Source organism: Panthera pardus, unplaced genomic scaffold, assembly GCF_024362965.1.
Source record: "Panthera pardus isolate Hobbes unplaced genomic scaffold, ASM2436296v1 HiC_scaffold_1, whole genome shotgun sequence".
In the NCBI taxonomy this organism is placed as follows: Eukaryota; Metazoa; Chordata; class Mammalia; order Carnivora; family Felidae; genus Panthera; species Panthera pardus.
The window spans coordinates 86034685-86062591 of record NW_026526654.1 but is presented as its reverse complement, the minus strand read 5'-3'; the positions used below and the strand labels follow the sequence as shown (position 1 = coordinate 86062591).

The window sequence follows — 27907 nt, the reverse complement described above, 5'->3', positions numbered from 1 at the left end:
GATCTCGCGGTTTGCGAGTTCAAGCCCCGTGTCAGGCTCTGTGCTGACAGCTCAGGGTCTGGAGCCTGATTCGGATTCTGTGTCTCCCTCTCTCTCTGCCCCTCCCCCACTCACATTGTCTCTCTTTCTCTCCTTCAAAAATAAATAAATATTTAAAAATTTAAAAAGAAAGAAAGAAAGAAAGAAAGAGAGATCTGGATTCACATTTCCACCTCTTACCTAGTAGAGCTAGCTGTTTGAGTCAGGACAAGATATTTAATCCTCTGCAGGCTGGGGTTTTCCCACCTGTCTAACGGGATAATATTAGTGAGTCAAAATGGCATTTCACATGGGGAAAAGCATTCAGGTGCTCCCCACAAACTATTGGTTCTTATTTTTAGTCATTCCCAGTTTTGCATATCTTCCCCTCTGTGTAACTGATAACATGTGTTTGTATACATACGTGTATGATCTTACATTCTAACGACAAAACGGGTAGCAAGCTAAGAACAAACTAGGCGTTACTTTTGGAATAATTCACTTGAATCCTAGTGAGGTCAGATTTTCATAGGACACTCAAATCTTTAGTAAACTCTAGAAAGCAGTCTTCCTTATAGAACTTAGGAAAAACATTCTTCCATTACATTCTGTAAAGTTCCATTCACAAACAGCATGATATCATTCGACATCAACAGATGATGTCAGCCAAAGCACTGGAGCCTGGCAGGGAAAGGAGAAAGACTGTATAAAGAAGTGTCTCTGCTTATTTCCCATTGTTTCTTGGCAAGACTATCTCATTATGGCAAAATTAGAACTCAAAGCGATAGGCATAAGCTTGGAAATGGTCTTTCCGAAATTCAAATTCACACCTGACATCTTTAGTGGTACAGTTCGTAAACCAAATGTGACCAAAATAGGATGATATTCCTGAATTTTATAGCTATAAAGCCATTTAATCAGTACTCAGCCTCTGGTTAGTAAGCAATAATAATAAAAAACCTCACAATGACCATAAACTATACAAAAAAAAAAAAAAAATGCCACATATTATTTACTTATGTCAAAAAGAGATTTGGGGGAAGAAAAAGCTCTTAGAATTACTATTAGATTCATTTCTGATTTAATATTAATACATTTTAACAATTAGATTAAAACTAGAGAAGAAAAAAACATTATGTAATCTTTGGAATTAGACAAACCTTGGCTTCGATCTTGGCTCTACCCCTCATTAGATAATTGGGCAGATTACTTCAACTCTCCAAGTCTATTCCCTCATCTGTAAAGGTTGATAATGTACCCAATTGGCAAGGTTATTCAAGAAATTAGTGACAATTTTGTATAAAAAATATATTTGTGAAATTGTAAGTACGGTAAAGAAATACTGCACAGTTGGCTCTAGAGACATAGAGTTGCTCAAGAAATGGTCATTATTACTTTCCAAATACAGCGGTCTCGACACAGAACAAGACAATCGTTACATTCGACTACAATCAGTTCTTGATCATAGTGACTAAACTGCTAAATTCCAAACAGCTAAGTCAACTTAAAGCAATTCATTTTTAGTTTTGAAATACAATCATTTTTGCAGTAAATTAACCATGTCCAAGTGAAGGCTACGCATACTAGTATAAGAATGCAATAGGCTATGTTCATATCAATCTTTTAAGACTAAGCCATGATTTAAGAAAATATTACAGTAAACGCAATGATCAGAATGTAGAACGAGCTCCAAATCTATCGTGCTTACTACTACATAACCGGTGTCTGTACGATGCCTGGCACGTAACTGGGACCTGGTAAATATTTGTTTAATTACAGTCTGTCTATAGCCACTTAAGATTATTCCAGAGTACTGGTGGTCCAATGCTAGAAAAAGAATTCAAAGTAATAAAAGAGCACAACTTGAGAAGCAATTTTAATAGAAAATTAAATTTTGCTTCTTAAAAAGTCGTAAGAGGACCTGGCTAAACCATCAGCATAGGCCCACTGTGAAAAGCTACTATATAATACACATTCAGAACTTTGGAACCAGGACAAGAACCTGATCTGATGCATACCTCAGCCTTCTTTTCCACCTCTGCATTTTCTACTAGTTTGGTTATTTACTTAATTAGCCTTCTGTTTTCAAACTTTAAGTACCAGCAACTTGAAGAATTACAGAGTTGCTTTACTATTCTTCTCTTTAAAAAAAAAGATTTTTTTGAAAGGCATTAGTTTTTAGCGTCTTCAATTTTACTATAGTATGCGCAGTCAAAAACAAGCTCCAACAAAAATCCGTGACATCTAACAAAGGTTTGTGAAACATTTTAATGGCACAGACCTCAAACTCTCCATGGGACAAATGAAGATAAGGCATGTCTGCTATTTTTCTAAATGAATGGTAACTTTAGGATGTGAGGCAACTGAACAATGGTTTCAGGAAAACACGAAGTCAAGATTCCCAGTGGGTCCCTCTTCCTTGTGTTGTTAGGCGCCCAGAGGTCTTCAAATCATGTTATTCAAGTCTTGTCTCGGTTTGTTTTCTCCCTCCCAAGGCTGAAGCTGAACTTAATTGCTGGTAACGTAATTCGGTAACATTCTGATGCTATCCCCTTCAGTTTTAACATTTGTAATGGAATTATAAGAATATTGTGTGTTCTTAAAGGTAAATGCCTTTCGCACCCAAATGTTAAGCATAGGATTTAATAAGCTCAACTAAAAAAGAGTTTCATCGGACACTTTAAAATATGGGATGCCATTTTTTTCTTCTCCGTAACTGCTCTGTTAAACTAGTCACACTAAAGACAATGAAGTTTTGAAGCACAGAGACGGAATGCCAAATTTAAACGACTGGAGACCGAGACAAGCAAGTGAGGTGGCGCAGAGCGCTGATCGCAGCGTCTCCAAAACTTCCATCAAGAATCCGTGACATGGGACAATTCAACGTGAACAAGGAAAAGCTTACACAGCACCGGAATGCTGGTTTGAGGACCCACCCGTTTTCCGGTCTATGGGCGGCGAATGGCTGGAAGCAGCTGGAGCTAAAACAGCCCCAGTTCTGCCCCCCAAAGAGTGTAGCGCTAGAGGGCGGCGACCGATTTCATGGGACTTAACCCCCCAGCAGCCCAAACCATCCAGACCCCGACACCCAGGGCTGAAGCGAGACTGCCACTCCCGTAGGTACAGGAGGCCTCCGCACCCACCTCGGCCCAAACTGCCCCTACCCTCCCAGACTAGGCCCGGGCAGGCCCCCTCGGGCCTGGGGCCGGCCCCCCCCCCGCCTCCCGCGCGCGGCCGGTCCTTAGCCCCGGTCGGGCCAGCCGAGCTCCCATCGCCTCGTCCCTCTGCCGGCTCAGGCCATGGCCAGTGGCGAACAGCTCTCCGCGTCCGACTACCTTGGTCGTACGGATGTGCTCCATTTCGAGGAGACGGCCGCCGGCAGCCAGCCTCACGGGCGTACCATGGAGCGACAGAACCCCGGGCGGACACAACCACCCAGGTCCGGCAGGAACTATCAGCGGGCCAGCGCCGCGGCCCGTCAGCCCGCCCCCTCAGCCCGCCCCCTGGCAGCGTCAACCGCGCAGGCGCAGCCGGCGTGCGCCGTCTCCAAGAAACCCTTCCCCAAACCGGCGGCCGCGAAGGGGGCGGGGACCGGCGGGGCAGAGCGTCCTCTGGGGGAGAGCGGCGTCTCCTTCTTCTGAGCCACCGTAGATCCTACAGCGCCCCCTGCTTGTGGAGGCTCGCCAACCCCTAGCAGAAGGCGTCCCTCTATCGGGCACTTGGCCAAGGACAAGACATGGAGGCGAGCTCGGTGGTTCATAGACTTTTCTTTGCTCGGGAATGGACTGTGTGGACGTCCTTGTGTGAAGAGAATTTAGTGGGTGAGGGCGAGACAAGACGTCACTGAAGTCCATTACCCTGCCAGTGGACAGCACCAAATTTCAATACTTTCTCTTTAGGTGCTGTTGTACTAGAATCTGTTCCGAGGAAATCATCAAATATATTTAGTGTAGCCTTATTTGAAACAATCAAAATTCCCCATACTACAGAATTAGTTATATAAAAGTGTAGTATGTCCGTACACACCAGCATCCATTAAAAAATTATGCGGTAGATCCTAACAAGTAAAAGCTGAACAAACTTGAAAATCATCAACTTTCCCTAGACCTGCAAGAGAACTGAGGTCACCGGGAATATCACTGCCCCCAGAATTAGAGAGGGGCAGGCAAATACAGACAATCACAACTAAAGGAAACAGACCCACAAGCAGCAACCTTCCTGGGCACCAAGGCCGGGCAGTTTCTTTTACCTAGTAAATCATGTCCAAATACCCAGAAAAACTTACAAGACATACTAAAGGGCAGAAAACAGTGTGAAGAGACACAGCAAGCATCAAAACCAGACTTGGATATGACAGGGATGTTGGAATTATCAGACTGCAAATTTAAAACAATTAGAGTTACTGTGGGAAAGGGTCTTATTTATCTGGACAAAGGAGACAACACGCAAGAACGGATGGGCAATGGAAACAGAGAGACGAGAGTCCTAAGTAAAAACCAAAAAGAGATAGTAGAGACAAAGAACACTGCAACAGAAACGAAGAATGCCTTTGATGGAGTTATTAGCAGTCTGGACATGGCTGAGGAAAGACATCTCTTTCCTCGGAGAGCTTGAGAATATTTCAAAAACTAAAACTTCCAAAACTAAAACACAAAGAAAACAAAGACTGAAAAAAAAAAAACCAGAACAGAATATCCAAGAACATGGATGCAGGACATCTACAAAAGGTGTAGTATGCATGTAAAGAACATCTGAAGAGGAAAGAAAGGAACAGAAGCAAGTATTTGGAACAATAATGTCTGAAAATTTCCCCCGGTTTAATGTTATATGTCAAACCTCAGACCCAGTAAGCTCAGAGAACACCAAGCAGGATAGATGTCAGAGAAACTACACATCATTCTCAAACTATAGAAAATCAAAGATAGAGAAAAAAAAGTCCTGAAGAAGCCAGAGGAAAAGAATAGTTTACCTATGGAGAAGCAAAGGTTAAGTATCACATTTGACTTCTCTTCAGATGTGAAGAGACCGCACAAGCAAGAGAGCAAAGTGAAATAAAGACTTCCTTAGGTAAATAAAAATTGAGTAGATTTGTTGCCGATAGAGCTGCCTTGGACAAAATTGTTAAAAGAAGTTCTTCAGAGAGAAGGAAAATGATACAGGTCAGAAATTTGGATCTACGTAAAGAAAGGAAGAACATTAGAGAAGGAAAAAGTGAAAGTGAAATAAAAACATTTCCTTATTCTTTATTGATCTAATAATAAACATTTTGTTCAAAATAATAGCAACAATGTATTTGAGTGTGTGTGTGTGTGTGTGTGTGTGCACGCACGCACGCACACATGCTTAATGTATAAGTGAAATGAAGGACAGCAATGACACAGGGATGGGAGGGAGGAAGGAGGAATTAGGATTATTTTGTTATAAAGTACTTGCACTACCAAAAAAATTTATACTGTAGAGGAATATTACATAACAAAAATGTTGATTCTGTATTACTGAGTGGAAAATAAGCTGGCTATGGAATGATAAGATCAATGTGACTGTGTTTTGTAATTTTTATGTATACCAACAAAAAGTTTACATTTCTAGATGGGAGGATTGCAGGTGGTTTTTGTAATTCCTCTATTTCAGTGTTTCTCAGCCTCCAGTGATTTTGCCCCTCAGGAGATATTTGGCCATACCCGGAGATATTTTTGGTTGTCACAACTGGGTGCATGGGTGGAGACGCTACTGACATCTAGTGGGTAGAGGCTAGGTTTGCTGCTGAACATCCTACAATGCATACCTACAGACACACACCTAACAAAGAATTGTCCAGAAACATGTCATTAGCGAAGAGATGGAGAAACCCTGCTTTACAGTTTCCCGATGTTCTATACTAAGCAGGTTTTTAAATTTTTTTTAACGTTTATTTCTTTTTGAGAGATACAGAGACAGAGTGCGAGCAGGGGAAGGGCAGAGAGAGAGGGAGACACAGAATCTGAAGCAGGCTCCAGGCTCTGAGCTGTCGGCACAGAGCCCGACGTGGGGCTCAAACTCACGGACCACGAAATCATGACCTGAGCCGAAGTCGAACGCCTAACCGACTGGGCCACCCAGGCACCCCTATACTAAGCAGTTTTGATGCAATTTGAGTTTTGGGTTTAAGAGTGAATGCTAAGAAAGAATTCTTGAGATGTTTTTGGTGCAAAAAGGTGATTTTATTATAGCACAGGAACAGGACCTATGGGCAAAAAGAGCTGTACTGGGGTTGTGAGGAGTAACTGACTATATACTTTTTAATTAGTGGGGGTTAATGATAGCGTAAGTCTCTAAAGAACGTGGAAGCAAGGCTTTCAGGACCTTGAGGGGCTAGGTTCTGTTAGGATAAGGTTACCTTTAGTCTTTTAATAAAACGTAAACACTAAGGCACTAAGGCAACCACGAGTTCCTTAAGGAAGATCACACTCTGCATGTTTCATGTATCAGTGGGCTGCAAGCTGTAAGGAAATTTAAGCTACATTTCTCTTGCCCTTGTTTCCCTCATCAGTTTCACTTGTTGTAACTAGAAAATGCTGCTTGTAAAACATCATTATAATTTTTACATCATCTTTCTTACCATGTTTGATGTTGTAGGTTTTTTCTTCTTTCTCTTTTTTAATGTTTATTTATATTTGGGGGAGGGGGTGGTGTGGGAAGGGGCAGAGGGAGAGGGAGACAGAATCTGAAGCAGGCTCCAGGCTCTGAGCTATCAGCACAGAGCCCTATGCGGGGCCCAAACTCATGAGCCCTGAGATCATGACCTGAGCTGAAGTTGGATGCTTCACTGATTGAGCTACCCAGGTGCCCCTACATTTTCTTTTCTGGTTAAGAATTTGCCAGCATTTCATTCACTTATTTAATTCAACTTGTCTTGGTGTTGCTTTGTCTTATTTTGGTTTGGTTTTTTTTTTTTTTTTAGGTGCCTGCTGTGTTTCAGACAGATTACCAAAGCAAATGAGATGCTTGTTAAGCACAGCAGTCTTTGTGGTGAAATTACTTACTCCTGTAAGGTAAGTATGAAATAAGATTGAGCAACCTAGAGTCCTGGTACAATAGCACATACAAAAGAAACACAAATCCTGCTTCCAACAAGAAAGGAAGAAAGAAAGAAAGAAAGAAAGAAAGAAAGAAAGAAAGAAAGCAAGCAAGCACATTGAAAATTAATGTAGGTCCTTACTGAAGACCTTTTGGGAGATGAGAATAGGGCAAATTATATTGAGTGACACACATCACGCCTTCCTTAATAAAACCTCTTTTTATGATTTTTCCCATGTTTTTGTCATTTTCCCCACTTCCTGTTCCCAGACAGTTTACCCTTACATATCAGGTTGTCTATCCTCCACCTTCTTTTCTCTTGTCATTTCTCACTTTTTCTCTCTTACTGATTCTAATAGAGAGGGAATAACAATGATAATACTTACTACCTGATAATCAGGAGTCAGAAAGTGTACCAGATGCTTTACCTGTATTCTGAGGAAAATACTTTCCTCAGTTTAAAAATGAGGAAAGTAAAATACAATGAAGTAACTTGCCCAATATCATGCAACAGAGAAAGCCTAGATCCATGACGTGAAGCCAGACAGTCTGACTCTAGAGTCTGTATTATTAATAATTATTCTATATTGATTTTCCACAATCCATAGAGATGTTCCATTTATGATAATATGATAGGCTAGGAAATGACCCTGCCTTAAAAAAAAAAAAAGACTTAAAATAACAGGCAAAGTAGAAATCAAGTTCTGTAAAGCACCAGGTAACAGACAAGATAGCGAGGCCTTACTATGCAAACTATAAGGGAAAGTATATACCCAGAGAGGTAAGCGGGAAACTGGAAATGTGGCAAAAGGGCCATTTCCAAACCAGGTGCCCTTAAAGGATGCAAAATTCAGAAGTCAAAAATCTCAGGCCCACTCAGGTGGGGAGTTTAATGAGGCACTCTCTCCCTACGTAAAGCCAGGACCGTATGGAAACTCAACCAACCCAAACCCTAGAATATAGCAGGAAATGTGCATTGACACGGAGAAAAGAAGGGGGTGCAATAATTGCCCATCTTGAAAATATTACAACCACAAAAAGGTTATCAGATGGATGTACAGCCTAGATTCATACGACCTAAAAAAACTTACCCCGAATGTCAAGCTGTGAATGCAGCTGAAAGTACCTGGAATCAGTAATGCCTAGGGCGCTTTTTACAATAAACACAAATCCTTTTATAGTGAATTCTACTTCTACTGTGGGTTTCAAATAATTCTCACAATTAGTTTTCCAAGGAAAGCTGTGGTGATTCGTCAGAGTAAAAAATAAGTAGTACACAAGGAAACAATTCTCAGGAGATAATTGGCAGTTAACAATGCAATAGCAATACAAGATTTTATAATTATCAGGCTTTGTTTCTAAAACAGCTATGCTCATTTTGTTTAAAGAAATGAGACATGTAAAATATCTGCAGTATAGGGGGGAAATAATTAAAAAAATATTTTTTGTTTATTTAGTTTTGAGAGAGAGACAGAGACAGAGACAGAGCATGAGCAGGGGAAGGGTAGAGAGAGAGGGAGACACTGAATCCGAAGCAGGCTCCAGGCTCTGAGCTGTCAGCACAGAGCCCAACGCGAGGCTTGAACCCAGGAACTGTGAAATCATGACCTGGGCCGAAGTCGGTTGCTTAACTGTCTGAGCCACCCAAGCGCCCCGGGGAAAAATAATTTCTGAATGATATAGCAAATATGAAGAACCAAATCTAACTTCTATAAATTAAATACAAAAATTGGAATGGAAAGCTCATTGGATGGGTTTAACAGATTAAGCAAATTAGAAGAAATAATTAGAAAACCAGAAGTTACTAGAAAAAATTATCCACAAAGGAAAGGAGTACAGAGAGACAAAAAGATTATAAATATGACAAAAGATTCAGGAAAAATGAAGGAAAGAGTGCAAAGATCTAACATAAACCTAATCACAGTTTCACAAGAATAAGAGAGAGAAGAAGAGAGACTGGGCAAAAATAACATTTGATGAGATAATGCCTGAATTTTTTTTTTTTTTTTTTTAGAATGCATGGAAGACACCGATCCACAGAATAAAGAAGGCTACAAATTCCAAGTTTGATAAAAAGAAATCCATGTCTAGATACATGATAGCGAACTACAGATTCACTATGGTGACTTTGTTATGGCAACACCAAAGACAAAAATGGAGATCTTAGAAGCATCCAGAGTAAAAGTACAAATTACTTCCAGTAGATCCGTAATTACATTTACAGATGACTTCTTATCAGCAATAGTAGAAGGCATGTACCAAACATTGCAATGGTATCTGCCATTTACTGGAAGAAACAACTAATAATCTAAAATACTTTTTGCAGGCGTGCCTGGCTGGCTCAATTGGTAGAGTATGTGACTCGTGATCTCAGGGTTGTAAGTTTGAGCCCCATGTTCAGTGTAGAGATTAATAATAAAATCTTTAAAAAATCAAATAAAATAGGGAAGCCTGGGTGGCTCAGTCAGTTAAGCGTCCAAATCTTGATTTCGGCTCAGGTCATGATCTCATGGTTCATGAGTTCCTGCCCCACCTGGGGTTCCATGCTGACAGTGCAGAGCCTACTTGGGATTCTCTACCGCCCCCGCTCCCGTCCCTCTCCCACTCTCTCTCTCTCAAAATAAATAAATAAACTTAAAAACGTTTTTTTAACGGGAAATAAATCACTTAAAAAATAAAATACTTCTTCCAGGAAAAAATATCTTTCAAAAAATGAAAGTAGGGGGAAAAAAACTCAGACATCTTCCAAAAGACAAAAACAGAAAGACTGAGTTTGCCATGACCCATGTTACAGCAAATTCTGAATTGTATTTCAGAATAGGGAAAGTGATCACAGATGGGAGATCTAAGATACAAAAGAAATGAAGATTCTTTTTTTTTTTTTTTTACATTTATTTATTTTTGAGACAGAGAGAGAGCATGAACAGGGGAGGGTCAGAGAGAGAGGGAGACGCAGAATCTGAAACAGGCTCCAGGCTCTGAGCTGTCAGCACAGAGCCCGACGCAGGGCTCGAACCCATGACCGCGAGATCATGACCTAAGCCGAAGTCTTAACCGACTGAGCCACCAGGCGCCCCGAAAATTCTTTTTAACATAAAGAAATGAGAGGCGCCCGGGTGGCTCAGCCAGTTAAGCTTCTGTGTTTGGTTCAGATCATGATCTCACAGTTTCGTGAGTGGAGCCTCGCATCCGGCCCTGCGCTGACAGTTCAGAGGCTGGAGCCTGCTTCAGATTCTGTGTCTCTCTCCTCATCTTTCTGCCCGCCTCCCCCACAAACTCATGCTTTGTCTCTGTCTCTCAAAAATAAATGTTAAAAAAATTTTCAAACACAGAAATGAGTAAATGTAAATATACACGAACTGCTTACAACAATAATAAAGTTTTGCTAAGTTGAACAATAATTCAAATACATGAGTTAGGAGTGAAATAAAGTATCCTAGTATCCTTGCATTACCTTGGAAAAGAGTGGGAGTGCTGGTTAACTTTAGCCTTAAAAAGTTGTGTTTAGGGGCGCCTGGGTGGCTCAGTCGGTTAAGCGGCCGACTTCAGCTCAGGTCATGATCTCGCAGTCCGTGAGTTTGAGCCCCGCATTGGGCTCTGTGCTGACAGCTCAGAGCCTGGAGCCTGTTTCAGATTCTGTGTCTCCCTCTCTCTGACCCTCCCCCGTTCGTGCTCTGTCTCTCTTTGTCTCAAAAATAAATAAACGTTAAAAAAAAAAATTTAAAAAAAAAGTTGTGTTTATATGTGTTATTTGCTAGAGTAACTGCTAAAATAATAGAAACAGCATATAAGTTCCAATGTAGAAGGTGAAAATGGAATTTTAAAAAGATGTATTTGCCACAGCATAAAAAGAATATTAGATGTCAACAAATTTAACAAAATATGTGTAAGATATTTATAGAGCATGTTACAAAACTCCATAAATGGATGGATAATAGGTATACAGATATGCAATCTCAATCTTCTCCCTCTCTCTCCACACACACACACACACACGCCTAAATAAATGGGAGGGTATACTATATTCATGGAATAGAAAACTCATTTTTAAAATATATCAATTCTTCCCAAACTACTCTATCTACAAATTCAGGGTATGCCCAATCACTACCCTAACAGTCTTGGTGTGCGTATGTATTTTGGGTGTGGTGGGGAGTTGGCAGTACATATGTGTGATAAGCTGATTTTACAATATATATGGGAATGTAAAGGGCTAAAAATAAGTTTGAGGAAGAACAATAAAGCAAGATTTTCCCAAGGGGATTTTGGAGACATTATAAATTTACAGTAACTTAGGTAGTGTGTTGCAAGAATAGGGCGGATAGGCTTGTGGAACAGAATGAAAGTCCAGAAATAAACCCACATATATAGATATTTGATTTATTAAAAATGTGATATTGGAGATCAGTGTGGGGAAACCCTCTTTTCAGTAAATAGGGCTGAGAAACTTTGGTTTCCATATGGGTATCTATATGGGTAAAAAGATGAAATTTGATCCTTACCCCACACTATGCATTCCCATGTTGATTAAAGACTCAGGTGCAAAAAAGCAGCATAACAGACTTATGGAGGTTAGGTGAGAATAGTCTCATGACTTTATTATGGAGAAAAATATTTAAATAAGACCATAAAAAAACATTTACATAGTAAATTGAACTACATTTAAATTGTATATTTCTATTCCTAAGAAAAAAAGACAATAAGGCAGTACAAAGCAATCCAGTTTGTACAAAAGACATTTTTAACATATATAGTCTACAAAGGATTCATATTCAGAAAATATAGAGTTCCTATAAATAAATTTTAAAAAGGCAGAGGCTCCACAGAAAAATGGGTAAAACATTCGAACAGGACTTCACAACATAGGATATCCAAAAGTTCAATCACTATATGTAAAAGTATTTAACTCTATTATTAATCAGGAAAGTGTTTTGGCAAGGATACGTAACAGCATGGACTCTCAGACCATAGTTGCTGTGGGAGTATAATTTGTTACAAAGCTTTTCAAAGGTTTACCATCACCTTACCTAGTTGAACATGTTCATAGCCTATGAACCATCAACTCACTCCTAAATGTGGACTCTAGAGAATCTTAAGCATATGCAATAGTATGTTATGTATATTATGTATATGCAATAGTATATTATAGAGTATTATGTGTAATAATGTTTTTAGTACCCCATCTGTAATAGCCCAAAACTATGAACAACAGCAAGAGTAAAATAGGTGGGTAGATAAATGGTGATACAGTCATAAAATGGAATAATATGCAGCAATGTTAATGAATATTCAGTTACATATAACAGCAAAGATGAAAATCATAAATATAAGGTTGAACAAAAAATGCAAGACACAAAACAACCATATGCTATGATTCCGTTTATGTTATAGTTCAAAAATAGACAAAACTATGTTTAGGGGTGAACACAGAGGTGCTAAAACACTAAGGAAAAGTAAAGAATATATTCTTACAATCATCAGGAAAATGGTTACCATTGGAGTGTGATTGAGGAAGGGCATAAAAAGAACTTCTAAGTTGCTTGCAGCATCCAGTTTCTTGATGTGGGTGGTGGTTACAATATGGGCGTTTCATGACGTGGATGTTTAGTTTATAAACAGAACTTGTATCCTTTCTGCATTCTTCTGCAAGTATGATATTTTCGTAACTGGGAAAAGTCTATGAAGTAGGACATTTTAACTTCTTTTCAAAGTAATATATACTGTTGTTTTTTTTCTAAAGTCCAAGGGTAGGGGCATCTGGGTGGCTCAGTTGGCCAAGTGTCTGATTTTTTATCTCAGCTCAGGTCTAGATCTCAGGGTTGTGAGTTCAAGCCTCACATTGGGCTCTAACACTGGGCATGGATCCTACTTTAAAATAAACAAACAAAAAAATAAACAAACAAATATGCAAGAGTAGCATAAAGCTTGTAACAAAATTTGGTTATCCCCTGCTTCATCACTGTTCCTACTTCCCCAAAGCACTCATTCTGATTTTTGTCTTTTTCTTGTTTTTACTTTCGTATGTCTAAGTAACATAGTTTTAGGACTCTTTCTTGACTTTTTCAGTTTTAGGTAATTTTTTTCAGTTTCTTCCTTCACTTAAGGTCAGAATTTAGCTCTTGTAGAAAATCCCCTGCTCCCAGATTTGCATTTCCCCTTCCTCTTGTGCTATTAGAGTTTTAACACCTTAAAAAAGTTGAATTCACACTCATGTTTTCATTATTATTCTTATAGACTCTTCACTGTGATTCCAAATTAAGTACTCCACTTACATTTCCTTTCTTATACAATTGAATTTTGTTTTCAATTGCCTCTTTGAGTAATTTGCCTAGTTTTCTTTCTCTCTCATGTTAAGTATTCTCACACTAGATCCAGTATTCCTTCATGGTTAAGTCCGACAGATAATCTCTCAGTTCCAATGTTTTTGCTCGAGACATCTGTCCAGAGGTCCCTAGATATCTCTAAGAGTCTCTTCTCTTCTTATTCCAGGTTGTTCCAGTTGTTCTCTAGGCCTACTGAATTATCTTGGGACTCCCCTTCACCAGTATATGGTGAAGCCAGGGAAATGTCTTGATTAGTCTTTTGTGTTGAATTCCCAGATCTTATGTTGTATTCTTCTTGATTTGCTTACTTTGTTCTGTTCTGTTTTGGTGGAGTATATTATTTAATGACTTCCTGAAATAAGGCAAAAGACAAATCTTTGATGGATAGTTTGGCTGGGTCTAGAATCCTGTGCTGGGAAAAATTTTTTCTCTTAGGATTTTGAGAGCTCCCAGAAACACATCCTAACTTCCACGGTACCTGTTCAGAAACCTGATGACTTCCTGGTTTCCCTTTGGAGGTCCCCACTTTATTTTCTCAGGAAGCTTTTTGGATCTCTTCACCCCCATGATCTGAAATTTTAAAACAAGAAACTTGGTTTTCTCCTCTATTTCCATCCAGTGTTTTCAGAACATGATGAGCTCTTTGAATATTTTGTTTAATGTTTTTTATTCTTGAAAGAGATAGAGCATGAGCAGAAGAGGGCAGAAAGAGAGGGAGACACAAAATCTGAAGCAGGCTCTAGGCTGTGAGCTGTCAGCACAGAGCCTGAGGTGGGGCTTGAACTCACCAGCCGTGGTATCATGACCTGAGCTGAAGTTGGACCCAGGTGCCCCCATGCTGAACTCTTTCAATCTAAAAACACATTTTCTTTAATTATGGGAAATTTTCTTATATTATTTCTGAGATAATTACTGTTTCTTTCTATTATTTTTTTCTTTTTTTCTCCCTTCCTTCTGTTATTGTTCTTCCCATTTCCCTCCCTTTCTCCTTTCTTTTTCAAAAAACATTTTTTTAAATGTTTACTCATTTTTGAGAGGGAGAGAGAGACAGAGTATGAGCCAGGGGAGGGGTAGAGAGAGAGGGAGACACAGAATCAGAAGCAGGCTCCAGGCTCCAAGCTGTCAGCACAGAGCCTGATGCGGGGCTCGACCTGAGCTGAAGTCAGACACTCAACTGACTGAGCCACCCAAGCGCCTCTCTCCTTTCTTTCTTCTATCAGATGTGAAAAGTCCTGGTCTGACTCTAATTTATTATTCTTTTATTCCTATTCTCTAGGCCTTTGTCTCTTTTTTTAATGTTTATTTTTATTTTGAGAGAGAAAGAGAGAGAGCGCGAGTGAGCAAGGGGGGCAGAGAGAGAGGGAGAAAAAGAGCCTGTCCGCTCTGTCAGCGCAGAGCCTGATGCAGGGCTCGATCTCAAGAACTGTGAGATCACAACCTGAGCGGAAACCAACAGTCAGACGCTTAACTGACTGAGCCACCCAGTCGCCCCCTTTGTCTTCCTAATATATTTTCTGGGAAATTCTTACGACTTTATAATACCACCCTTATGGAGTAGGAGTTGTTCTCCCCTTCTTGTGGGGCAGTGTTTCTATATAAATGATTTGGAATGCTTCTGCACAAGATATTTTTCTATTCTTCCCCATTTATTATTTATTCATTCACTTACATCAGTGTGGATTTACCAATGTTCATTTTAAACTTTTGGTTATAATCTGTTATTTCCTTAGTTTCTTGTTCCAGCTTTGGCCATCAGTAAATTTTTCACTTGGCTCCTATGTCCTTTGACATACCTCATCAACATAGGCAGGGCTTTTTTGGTTTCTGGTTTTTTGAGCACTTCCTTACTTTCTGGCACTACAATATGCTCTAGGCTCATCTTGCATCTTTTCCACCCCAACTCTTAGAATTAATAATTTCTCAAGGAGGTCCAGTCCCTTTAATTGGAGAATGATAATAGAATCCAAGACCTGGGCACTAGCTGTTCCTCCCAGGCTAAGAGTTCGTTTGGTTACCTACATTTCCCTTTTTCCTTTTTCTAAAAATTTTTTGTAGCACTCTGTTCTGATTTTGTGGATCTCGTTTCTCTAGGCATAAGATAAAATAAAAATAAAGTTACTTGTTTATTTTTGCTTCCCAAATTATCTCCATTCCTTCCAGTTTTGTTTTGGTTTCTGACTTTCGCGTCAGACCTGTTCTCTAGTATCTGATGCTCTTTGACCATCCTTTCAATAAAATGTTACTTAGAAACAATCTTTGTAGGAGAGTTTGACATTTGACGAGCCTCATGCAGAACGAAGAGGTAAGCATTTTGTTGGGGATCCCCCATACCACTACCTGAAGGTACTATGCGTTTGAACGGGCACAAGGAATTCTAGAACAGTTGTCTTGTTGGTAGCGGCAGCAGAAACTGAGTAGAGAGCCCGTTAGGCACCACACACAGGATCGAAAGGATCCATACCATCTGCTCCTCTGCACTAGCTCTCTGCACAAACTCCTACCCAGCAGGACACGCCGCAACACTTGGACTTGACCACAGCCTTTGATCGCCAGGGAGTTTGCGCAGCACCAACAGGGTCAGCCACAGCGCCCCCCCCCCCCCCCGCAGCGGACTCTCTGAAACGCCGCGGAGCGGATGAATTATTATCGATCGATTACCGAAACGTCAGGGAGCAGACACGCTCCCGGTACTTCCCCGGGAAGGGGCGGTAGCCAACTAAAAACTGAGGTCGCCTCCTTTACTATAAAGGCGCCTGGAATGCTCCATAGGGTCTTCCTCACTCTGGGACTCCGCGCATCCCTTTTACCAGTAGGGAAGGACATAAGCAATAATTGCGATTCAACAACCATAAAGTACAGATTACGTCAACACGTATCCCAATACAGAGCTAAAAAGAAACGGTCCGCCTTGCCTTTAACGCCGGACGCCACCTCCGTAAGAGAGCCGGCGGCACGCCCACCCCGCCCCCTCCCAGGGTGCCTTGCGCGGCGCGCCGACCCACCCCCCCCCCCGTCCCAGGGTGCCTTGCGCGGCGCGCCGACCCCCCCCCCCCCCCCCCCCCCCCCCGTCCCAGGACGCCTTGCGCGGCGGCCTCGCTCCCGGTGGGCTACGTGCGCGCGGCGGGCGCCGGAACGTGCTCTCGCGTGGTGGCCCCACCCACCTCGGCCTTCTCAGCCGCCGGGACTTGAAGTTCCCGCCAGGTCGCGGCTGGGTGAGAGCGATGCTGCGCGGCCCGCCTTGACTGTGAGGAGAGAGGAGCGTCCCCGGCCCCTTGCAGCTTGCTGACGCCTCCGAGCCCCGGCAGCCATGTCCACGGGGTTTTCCTTCGGGACCAGCACGCTGGGCTCCACCACCGTCGCCGCCGGCGGGACCGGCGCAGGCGGCGGTTTCTCCTTCGGGACTGGGGCGTCTAGGTAACCGCACCTCCTCGCTTTCCCCGGCCCGGGTCCTCCCCTTCGAGGCTCCGGTGGATGGGCCCGTCCCTCCCTCTTCCCCCCGCCCCCCGGGTTTCCTTCCCGGTGGGCCTGGTGGCAAAATACTTGCCCAGGGCCAGCTTCGAAGCCCTGCCTTATTTCAGCGCCCTGCCGCCCACCCCGGCGGCCTGGTCGGCAGGAGGGCGGATGGTCTCGGGGCTGTGAGGTCCCCCAGAATTTACGATGGTTCATACTCACACATTGTTCCCACGGAGGGGGTCTGGCTGCGTGGAAGGGCCTGGCATGTCCCGCCGAGCCCCAGCGGCGCGGCAGCCCGAGGCACGGAACGAATGGTGAACGAATGAACGGCACTGGGGCTTACTCTGGGGTTTTAGAAAAAGACAGTGTAATAGAAGATTTTAAGGAGCACAAGTCAGAGTTCCTCCCCGAGAATTCAGATTTCATCGCAGGAGACACGGTGTGGGACTCTCCAGGGCTTAATGATGTTGTGGGATTTTAAACGAGCTCAGGTCTTTGGACCTCATGGGACCCTCTCCTTTGTTGTTTCTTGTTTTAAACACTTGTTACAGCATTTATTGGTGATGATTTTGAACACGATGTGCAGATGAGTGTACATGAGCGAGTGTTGTGTTGTAATGACTTACACTGAAAAATGTAGCGTATTTCTCGTTTTTGTGCAGCCTGCTAAACCACCAGCTCAGATGGCGAAGTAAAGCTAGCAGAGGTCCAGAGACCATTAAAATCGTTAAAGATCATTGTCGTGATGAGACATGGAGTCTTTAGAATTCAGTCTTTTTAAGGTAAAAGTGGAGGAGTTCCTTAAATCCGGAAGAGCGCGTAGAACGCGTTACACGGCATCTTGTGAAGTTTGAGGAATGTGGTTGTAGATTAAAAGGGCAAAAAAAGAATCTTCCTTGGGTTAAAAAAAAGGGGGGGGGGTTGGGCAGACTACATAGTCAAATATAAAATCTGGGAGTCTCTCTCCTTTAATACCTCCTTTTCTTTCACTCTGCACACATAATCAGCAAGGCCTGCTAATTTAAAATTTTTCTAAAATATCTATTTATTTTGGGAGACAGAGAGAGACCGAGCACGAGCTGGGGAGGGGCAGAGAGAGAGGGAGGCACAGAATCCCAAGCAGGCTCCAGGCTCTCTCTGGGCTGTGAGCACAGAGCCCAACGGGGGGCTTGAACCCACGGACCGTGAGATCATGACCTGAGCCGAAGTCGGAGGCTTAACCCACTGAGCCACCCAGGTGCCCCTCTATTTTGTTTTTTTTCAAATGCTGGTTGTGATCTGCTAAATTGATGTTCTACTTCTGATGGGTCCTAATCTTAGGTTGAAAAACACTGCTGTAGCAACTTGGGCATTTTCTTAGTTCCTCAGGTGGGCTTGGCCCAACCCCTTCCCCTTGGGTCAGTTCCCGCTGATTGGAATCCCCCCGCCACCTCCTTGAGTGCCAGGCTAGTGTCTACTGTTGGGACTCCAATGCTTACCTATCCAGAGAGGTCTTTGCAGCTCTGCCAGTGTAGACGAGGTTTCCACCCTCATAGCACCCTGTCACATAGCACTTAACCACGGTTGTAGTCAATTCATTATATTTTTTTTATTAAATTTTTTTTTAACGTTTATTTATTTTTGAGACAGAGAGAGACAGAGCATGAACGGGGGAGGGTCAGAGAGAGGGAGACACAGAATCAGAAGCAGGCTCCAGGCTCTGAGCCATCAACCCAGAGCCCGACGTGGGGCTCGAACTCACGGACCGCGAGATCGTGACCTGAGCCGAAGTCGGCCGCTCAACCGACTGAGCCACCCAGGCGCCCCAATTCATTGTATTTTTTGTTGACTTGTTTATATTCTGATCCCAGCAACGGAACGGAAGCTCCATGAGGGCAAAGACCGTTTCATGTCGTTTTTTTGGGTAGACACAGTGAAGCTCAGTGCGTATTTTTTGAGTGCATGAGTGATTGATTCATTCTCTCCACTGCCTGGAAACTTCCTGAAGTCAGGATCTGAGTCTTACCACTGTCCTCAGTCCCTGTGACAGTTCCTGGCACATGACAAGGGCTTTCATAGATCCTTGTTGAATGACCGAGTAAAGGAATTCTGAGTCATGAGCTGGAAACATGTACACAGTCTTCAGAAGGGCTTAGATAAATGAATGAAAGGAGAGAACATCTGACGTCTGTCTCGTGGAGTACTGGTTTGAAGGCCTAACTACCCCAAGAGCCATCTAGCGATTTGGTCTCTAGGTAAATCGTTTCAGCAACGTTACTGTCCAACAGTTCCCACGTCTGGAAAAGGGGTATCATCTATGTACCTCACAGAGGTGTTGAATCGGATAAAGCATGGAAAGTATTTAGCATCACACCTGGCGCTTGGTAGGTGCTCAGTAAGTGTTACCTCCTGAGTCCACATTAGGGCATGCTGGAGAAGTTAAAAGAATATTCCTGATCTGCTGGAGTCAACTTGGCTTTTCTGTAGCACGTCTTAAAGAGACTAGCAGATAATACCAGGTTGAGGCAAAAATTGGTCATGTCTGGGGTGGCTTTTGGTTTTCATTAAGTAAATTTCTCTGCCACAGAGAAATTTCTCTTGCTTTTCTGAGTAAGAAGATACCACTTTGATATATTTCTTTGGTAATGTTTTCAAATTTCGGTATGAAACACTTCATTGTGTCTTCAGTTATCAAGACATTTTAAATATTTTAATTGTCTTTTTAGACCTACCTTGGCTGTACTTCTTTTGTGTCTTTACGGAATGGCAGTAAAACCAAATGGGATCACTGATTTATTTGGGAGACAGGGGAGCATAATAACCATTTTTTTAATTTGATGTTTGCAAAATTTGCCAATAGTGTTTATTTAAATATCTTTTTTTTTTTTTAATGTTTATTTTTGAAAGAGAGCAGGTGCATGCACTGGGGTGAGGAGGGGCAGGGAGGGAGAATCCCAAGCAGGCTCCGTGCTATCAGGAAGCCTGATACCTGGCTCGAACTCCCAAGTCACAACATCACGACCTGAGCCGAAATTAAGAGTCGGACACTTAACCGACTGAGCCACCCAGGTGCCCCCTAGAATACCATTTTAATGCAGTTGATTAAGTGTTTAGGATTTATGCTTTGTTGGTGAAACTTTGCAACCCTGTTCTGCCAGCCCTCTGTACTGCACACCTGGGACACACATACACCTGTGCTCACAGAAATCATTTTAAAATCAGTGATAAACTAAGACAGAGGGTGTAGTCTTTTTTTTTTTTCTTCCCTACTCAGTGTCGATGACTGATTTCAAGTTCTACCTTCTTAGTAAGCTCGTCTCTATTCCCCTTACAGTGATTAGCTGGCATAATACCTTGTACATAATGTGTTTAATTGAATTTATAAGTGTTCCTTATGATGACAGTAGTAACATTTAATCTCTTAATCTTTCAAAAAATCTGTTAAGTGGGCACTGTTACTCCCATTTTGCAGATGAGGAAATAGAGAATCATAAACACTAAGTAATGTCACACAGGTACCAGGACACTGGGGTGCTGGTACTGGAACCCAGCCGTAACACTACTGCCTTCTTAAATCGAAACATCCCAGACTTTTAAACTTTTTAAAACTGACCTTGGCTTCTCTTATGGTGATTATGTCTGTATGGAAGGTGAGGGAGAAGTAATAAAGGTACGTATACAGGATGAATGGGATCTCCCATTATGTTACATGTTGATATATTCTCTCCTACACAATTTTTGAAGTGGCAAATTGTCAGGATTTCTTGTTTATTTTCATAATTTGCTCTCCCACCCATAGATAGCAAATTTGAGCCCCCGAGTTTTGATAAGAACAGTTGAAAGTTGTGAACTCTGTTCATATCACTTGTTATTATCAGCTGTTCTTGTTAAGCTTTCAAAAACTCTGGATCGAGGGTAATTTTGCTTTGCATTTTACTCTTGCCAGGTTACCTTGAGTCCTTCTCATCTTCTCACCCCCGCCCCCAGTTCTTACTGCTGTTTTGGTGGCAAGATACCTGTGTCCTCTGCCCCCCCACCCCAACTCCATGAATGTGGTAATATAGCAATAGAGAGGTAGTGAAGACCGCTTAGAATAACTTTTCTATTTCTGGGTATGTTATTTTTCTTTACGTTATTATTAGTTGGGGAAGAACAAATGCTTTTGGAAATGTGGACTGTACATGAGTCATTCCAGAAGAAAATGATCCACATTCGTAGCATTTCCCTAGCCATTTAAAAGTATGCTAGCTTTTTTTTTTTTGAGAGGGAGAGACAGAGAGCATGAGCAAGGCCGGGGCAGAGAGAGAGGGAGACAGAACTCCAAGCAGGCTCCAGACTCTGAGCTGACAGCACAGAGCCTGACGCGGGCTCAAACTCCTAGACCGCGAGATCATGATCTGAGCCAAAGTTGGATGCTTAACTGACTGAGCCACCCAGCCCCCCCCCCCCATTGTATTTTTTAAGGCTACTTTTATATGTGACTTATTTTTAAAGGGAACAGGAAAATATTTGAGTTTGGTTGGTTAAAAATGTTAGTTCCTTTTGTATTCTCTGGAGGCATATTGAATATGTTAAATGAAAGAAGGTAATTAACCTTGAACTTTTATTTTTCTTAAAGAAATCCTGGCTCTAATAGACTCTCTTTTGGTTTTTCTTTGTAACAAGCAACCCTTCGGCGGGGCTCAATTTTGGAACTCTTGGAAGCACTGCAACTCCTGCAGCTACATCCGCTTCCTCAGGTGGTTTCGGAACTGGCCTCTTTGGACCGAAATCTACCGCTGGGTTCACTCCGGGAGGAACAAATACAGGTAAGGAGGCTTGTCACATTTGCAGGGAGTAGGTGTGGGCTATTCTTCAAGTTCTGTTCTCTGTCCCTTCTCTTTAGTTCTGTTCTCTATCCCTTCTCTTTACAAGGATTGTCATTGGTGACAGACCGAGAAAACGGTAAATACTAAGATGAAAAAATACATTGGCATGTGGAATTAAGGACCAGTGATAGGCCCGTGTTGGTTATAATCTATTTAAAAGAATTTTTTTTTAATGTTTCTTTCTGAGAGGCAGAGAGACAGACAGACAGAGCATGAGTGCGGGAGGGGCAGAGAGAGGGAGACACAGAATGTGAAGTCGTCTTCGGGCTCCGAGCTGTCAGCCCAGAGCCCGATGTGGGGCTCGAACTGGTGAACTGCGAGATCATGCCCTGAGCCGAAGTTGGATGCTTAACTGACTGAGCCACCCAGGCGCCCCAGTTATAATCTATTTTTGTGTAAAGAAGGAAAACACACACATTTGAAGAATTAAATAAGATCTCTCATAAGAAAAAAAATGTTTTTGTAACTTGACACAAAGATGGTAATGCAGCGTTTTACCTTAGTCAAGATGAGTTTACCAATTTGGACTTAATTGAGCATATGTGGGACAGTTAGCATCTGTTTTACTGTAAAATTATAATTTGCCTTCCTAAGAGATGTTTTAAGATTTTGTATTATTAAAACAACTGTCTCACTGGGAAAAGGTAGACATTTTGATAATAAAAAGTTGTTTGTTTTTTAATACTTACGGGTATTTTATTATTAAGTTAAAAATATGATTCACTGGTACTGCCATTTAAACAGTTTACTTCCTTGTTGACTTTTTATTCTCTACCCTCAGGGCCTCTTGGTCTCTGTTACCACCTTTTGCGTTGACCTTCCAGCTTTGATTGCAACATTTCACAGCCACACATAGAAAATGTAAGAACTGCAGGCGTAGATGTGACACCAACCAGGGAGCTTCTTGAAATAGCTCTGCGTGCCAGTGTTTTGCTCAGAGTAGCTTTTTTTTCTCCTTGCCTGATTTTGTTAGAAGCAGTAGTTGTTTGCATTTTATAAATTTTATTTCCTGATTAATCAAAATTATATACAGCTTGCAATATGAAAACCAGTGCTATAGGAAGAACGTTTGTGTTAGTGGTCATGGTGGGAGATACTGGTCGTCTGAGTAGTGTTATCACACCCTGAAGATGATTCCAAGTCTGCCCTTGTGATAAACCCCCAAAATGCCATCTTCCGCTGATGAATTAAATTTTATTTCTTTTTTTGTCTCCAGGAATAGCAACAACTATAACTACAGGATTAACTCTGTGTAAGAATTTTTGAGGAAAGATTCCCAGATCTGTGGTTTTCTACTCTGCTCGTAATATCTCACAGAGCTGGGGTATAGAAGGAAGCATGTAAGGAACCTAACAGAGATCACAGACACTCATCACAGAACCTTTCAGTACTGGCGTGTTTTAAAAAGTCAGTGACTTTTTAATTCAGAAAAAAGGCCTTAAATACAGAAGTGGTTTTTCTGTGGAAATTTCACATTACAGTTTGCAGTTATTTGAGTCCTTGTAGTGAAGAAAGCACCACACTACATAGCTCAGAAGTCTTGGAATTAAACCCTGCTTATACCTCCCAAGTCGTTGTGAGGTCTTAGGTAGTCATGTAATATCTGGCAGCTTTTAGTTCCCTATAAAGTGAAAGTATTAGACTAGAAAGTTTTTGACTTCCTTCTGGCTCAAAAATACCCTCGTTCTCTGCAGTGAGACGCCAAATGGAACATGAGTAACTAGAATGGCGATTAATAATGTCAAAGGAGAGGAATGAATGAAAGGACAGCGAGGAGCCTCAATTAAAATTAAATTTATTAATTAAAGTTAAACCCAAAGTTGAAATAAATTCAAGATTGGTGGACTTTTTTCATTTGGATGCTACTCACCTGGGATCAGGAGAAAGCATCGCACATGTGTTTACTCCCAGCGGTTTGGACAGGATTGGCTTCAAGGACAAGCAGTTGCATTCTTTCATTTTCTGAGATTGTCGGACCCGTGCAGGATTTCAAAGCACTGTACTCTGGCAGGAACTTCTGGTTGTGGTAAGGACAATCCAGAAGCTTAGTTTCTGGCTTCTTCGTGCTCTCAGGAGAAGCCAAAATGCAGGTTGTTATACATGTCTTCACTTAGTAGTTTTGAGCAGCTGCTGCTTCCGAACCGCGTGGCCTTAGGCGTGCATGACGGTTTGAGCATTTAGTATTAGCTGTTGGTGTGGCGATGGTACTGGTGGTGAGGGCGGGGCGGACGATGTCAAGAACTACAGAGTGTGTGAGCAGGGCATTCGGTGTGTTCCGAGGTGAAGGTGACAGGCAGGTGTAGTAATATGTTCTTGTGTGATCTGATAAAGGCCGTAACAGATGTATGAAAGGCACCAAGGAAGGAAGAGAAAGAAAAGGGTAGAAGTTTATTTGGGGGGCAGGAGACATTATTCCTGATGCAGGAATGGAAAGTGCAAAGGCCCAGTTACAAAAGGACGGGGAAGTACGAAAAATAGTCGGTTCTTAGAGTTTTGGATTCAGAGGTGGGAATGGTACGGAGAGGGGATTTGAGGAGCAAGTTGGGACAAGATAGGAAAGGTGGTTGTGTGCCAGCCCTTTAGGCTGTAGCGTAGAGATAGTAGAGAGCTAACGGGAGCCTTCAGTCCGGGAGAATCAGCAGGGCATTATTTTTTGTTGGTATTCTCGCTTGTTTTTAAAGTAACTAACTGATTCGAAGAATAGATTAGAGGTTAGAAGGACTGACAGCACAGAAACAAATCAAGAGGTTGTGATAATAGTTCTGGAGAGGGAGATGGCCTGAGCTAAGGTTTTTGAAGATGCTTGTAATCCAGGGATATTTCTGCAGGAGCATTGACAGGGTTTGTGGCTAGTAGGATGTAGGAGAGAGGAGGGGCCTCAGGGAGGGTCGTGGTTTCTGGCACGAGCAGCTGAGAGGACCACGGCAGGGGATTTAGGAGTGCTTCTGTCTAGGGGGATGCAGAGGTGCCGAGGGACATCCAGGCAGAGCTAGCCAGGGAGACTCCAGGGGGTGTAAATTTAGACCATGTTTCTGTGGTTGAAATTCTGCGGTTGGGAAGTAAGGAAGCAGGCCTGGTACCATAGGCAGCCTCATTTAAGAAGTGAACAGAGGAAGGAGATGGACGGAAGGAGACTGAAAGGAGTAGCGGGAGCTGACAGAAACCCAGAACACTAGGCGGTACAGAATGCTGGTTTAAAGAGCCTTGGAGGGGAGGGAGACTTTTGTGCTGAGTATAAAGGAAGGGTAAATGCTATTTTAGGTACCTTCAGGGGTAGAGCTGAAAATGGATTTCAACATTACCACAGTGACTGGACTTTTTTTGCTGTTCTTAAATCACAGGGCCGTCTTTTTTAAGTGTGCACCCTGGTTTGGTCCCACCTTTTGTGTTACTTTTTCGTGCACATACAAGTACACGTATCCTTGTTCTGTCTGCAGGAGTAGATGGACTCTGTCTTTTAGGGATCCTGATTGAAACTGGTATGGTGCACACTTACGGTAAAATAGGAGCTGTTTGTCTGTTTGCACAGGAACGCCAGCCACAACATCCGCATCTGCGACGGGTTTCAGTTTAGGATTCACTAAACCTGCTGCATCTGCCACACCATTTGCTCTGCCTATTGCTTCTACCTCAGCTACTGGTCTTACTCTGTCGTCTGCTCTGACGTCAACTCCTGCAGGTGAGGCACCATGGGAGAAGCCGCCTTTTACGGTTGAATTGAATAGTTTTGTCGTTGGTGAACATAGGTATCCACCTTTATTATCAAAGATAACTTTGGTTTCGGAAAGTTTTTATTTCAACCATGAGGCGGTTTTGACCTAGTAAACTACTGATTTGTGAAGAAGGTCATCACTGGTCCTTAAAGCAGGAGGGACCATCTTGGAGGTCAGTCTCTATTTACAGAGCAAAGCAGGGACAGAGTGAGAGGCAAAATGTAAAATTATTAATATCCACTTTGTTTTCAAGGAGCATTTTGGTGACAGGGAAGGGTAAAGAGTTTGCATAAATACTGCCTGGCTTAGGATTCATTCCATTTCAAAGGCGAAGTTGGTGTCCTGGGTGGAAAAACTCCTTATTACTGTCCGGAATCAGTTACCTGATACCATTGTAGTATTACCCAGAACTCTTCTTTCTGTCACTGGGTTTTGCTCTGAAGGTAGGATTTCTCTTTGTTCTTAGGTATATATATAATTTCATCTTTAATGCATAGTTTTTCCTAAGTGAATTTTATCATGGACATGAAGGGTTGTTTGTTGTGTTTTTGTTTTTTTGCTTTTTGCATTTCTTGGGAAGTGTTTTTATTTTCTCTGGTGTTCTTAGAAATGATGTTTCCTTATGAAGCCTTACAATTTCATTTTTTACAGCATCTACAGGATTTACCCTAAATAACTTGGGTGGAACAACAGCCACGACTACTACTGCATCAACAAGCCTCTCTCTAGGGGGAGCCTTAGCTGGTTTGGGAGGTTCGCTTTTCCAGAGTTCGAACACAGCAACATCAGGTAATTGATGGTGTTTACATTCCAGAAATAGTAACTATTTATTTTGAAATTTACTTTATCTCTATTTCAGCCTTTTGAACAGATCATTTTATCTCTTTAACCTATAGATTTTTTGTTCAGTATGAACACTGAATTAAAAAATAATGTTTTTCATACATAATTAGACATCTTAGCTATGTAGAAATAGATTTTTCTGCTCAATATTTTTATTTATTTATTTAGAGCACATGAGCAGGGGAGGGGCAGAGAGGGAGAGAGAATCTCACTCCGTGCTCAGTGCAGAGCCTGACGTGGAGCTTAATCTCATGACTGCAAGAATGACCTAAGCTGATATCAAGAGTTGGGCACTTAACCGTTTGAGCCACCCAGGGGCCCCTCAGTATTGACTGACTAGATAAGGAAGCAAAGAGGGGCCTGTTTAAGGAGGAGTAAACTATTCTAAAATTTTTTTTTTTTAATGTTTATTTATTTTTGAAGGAAAGCAAGACAGAGTGTGAGCGGGGGAGCAGCAGAGAGAGAGGGAGACACAGAATCCGAAGCAGGCTCCAGGCTCTGAGCTGTCACCAGCTCTGACGTGGGGCTCAAACTCACGAACTGTGAGATCATGACCTGAGCTGAAGCTGGTTGCTTAACTGCCTGAGCCACCCAGGCACCTCAGGAGTAAACTATTCTAGGGAAACTTGTCTTTTTAATAAAAGACAGTTGCTTAACTTGAATCATTTAGTATCTAAATTCATTGTAAGACAACTTGACCTTTTAAGCTCTGGTTGTAAGAATGGCTTTCCATTAAAGACATCAGGAAAGGGTATTAGCATGTTTTGAAAGCAAAGTTTTAAAACACAAGTATTAAATTTATTATAGTCAGACAAAATGCTAAAGTATCAATTCACTTGGCAGAGAATACTTAATGTTTTCTATCTTAGATTGAGTTTTCATTTCATGCTTATTTTGAAATGGGCCTTATGTTAAGGATTCTACCTTACCATGTTTTGAATATTAGGAATGTATAATAGAGGAAACATGATAATGTATATAATGTAACACAGTAATATAATACAGGACAGCCATTGGGGCTATGTGGAAGTGAGAAAAGCTTTCCTCTGATTTGAAGACATTGTATAATTATCTCACATAGCAATATAGAATCAAGAATTTCTGTTTGGGGCGCCTGGGTGGCTCGGTGGGTTAAGCATCTGACTTGATATTGGCTTAGGTCTTGATCTCACGGCTGTGGGATCGAGCCCCGTCTCCGGCTCTGTGCCAAGCATGGAGCGTCTTTGGGATTCTTTCTCCCTCTCTCACTCTCTCTGCCCCTCCCCTGCTTGTATTCTCTCTCTCTCTCTCTCTCTCTCTCTCTCAAAAAAAAGGAGTTTCTGTTTCCTAACCTAATTTATGAGTTAGGAAAAGTTGATAACGTGTTGGGGCGCCTGGGTGGCTCAGTCGGTTAAGCATCCGACTTCAGCTCAGGTCTTGATCTCACGGGTTCGTGGGTTCGAACCCCGCGTCGGGCTCTGTGCTGACAGCTCAGAGCCTGGAGCCTGCCTTGGATTCCGTGTCTCCCACTCTGTCTCTGCCCCTCCCCTGCTTGTGCTCTGTCTCTCCCTGTCTCAAAACTAAATAAACACTAAAAGAAAAAAAAATTTTTTTTAATAAAAAAAAAAGAAAAGTTGATAACGTGTTGAAATCACAGAATTTCCAATACGTTCAT

At 42.0% G+C, this 27907-nt stretch overlaps 2 protein-coding genes across 8 annotated transcripts in view; one reads left to right on the top strand and one right to left on the bottom strand.

Annotated features, from left to right (window-relative positions):
- The window catches only part of MTMR6 (myotubularin related protein 6), a 40397-nt gene extending 36868 nt beyond the window's left edge, over positions 1-3529 (bottom strand). For 2 of the 4 annotated variants that reach the window (XR_002079593.2, XM_019447952.2), the window contains exon 1: positions 3354-3529. Coding sequence is in view for 3 of the 4 variants with exons in the window: in XM_019447952.2 (XP_019303497.2) it covers positions 3354-3377 (24 nt within the window). In the remaining variant the exon portion in view is untranslated. The remainder of the gene's footprint in view (positions 1-3353) is intronic. The other 2 variants (XM_019447950.2, XM_019447951.2) reach the window with 2 other exon arrangements.
- A 12989-nt stretch (positions 3530-16518) lies between these two features.
- NUP58 (nucleoporin 58) overlaps positions 16519-27907 on the top strand; it is a 49763-nt gene continuing 38374 nt past the window's right edge. For 2 of the 4 annotated variants that reach the window (XM_019447949.2, XM_019447947.2), the window contains exons 1-4: positions 16520-16811; positions 21495-21637; positions 25227-25376; positions 26062-26199. In XM_019447949.2, coding sequence (XP_019303494.2) covers positions 16705-16811; positions 21495-21637; positions 25227-25376; positions 26062-26199 — 538 coding nt within the window. In that variant the 5' untranslated portion in view covers positions 16520-16704. Of the gene's footprint in view, positions 16812-21494; positions 21638-25226; positions 25377-26061; positions 26200-27907 lie in introns of all 4 variants that reach the window. The other 2 variants (XM_019447948.2, XM_053900857.1) reach the window with 2 other exon arrangements.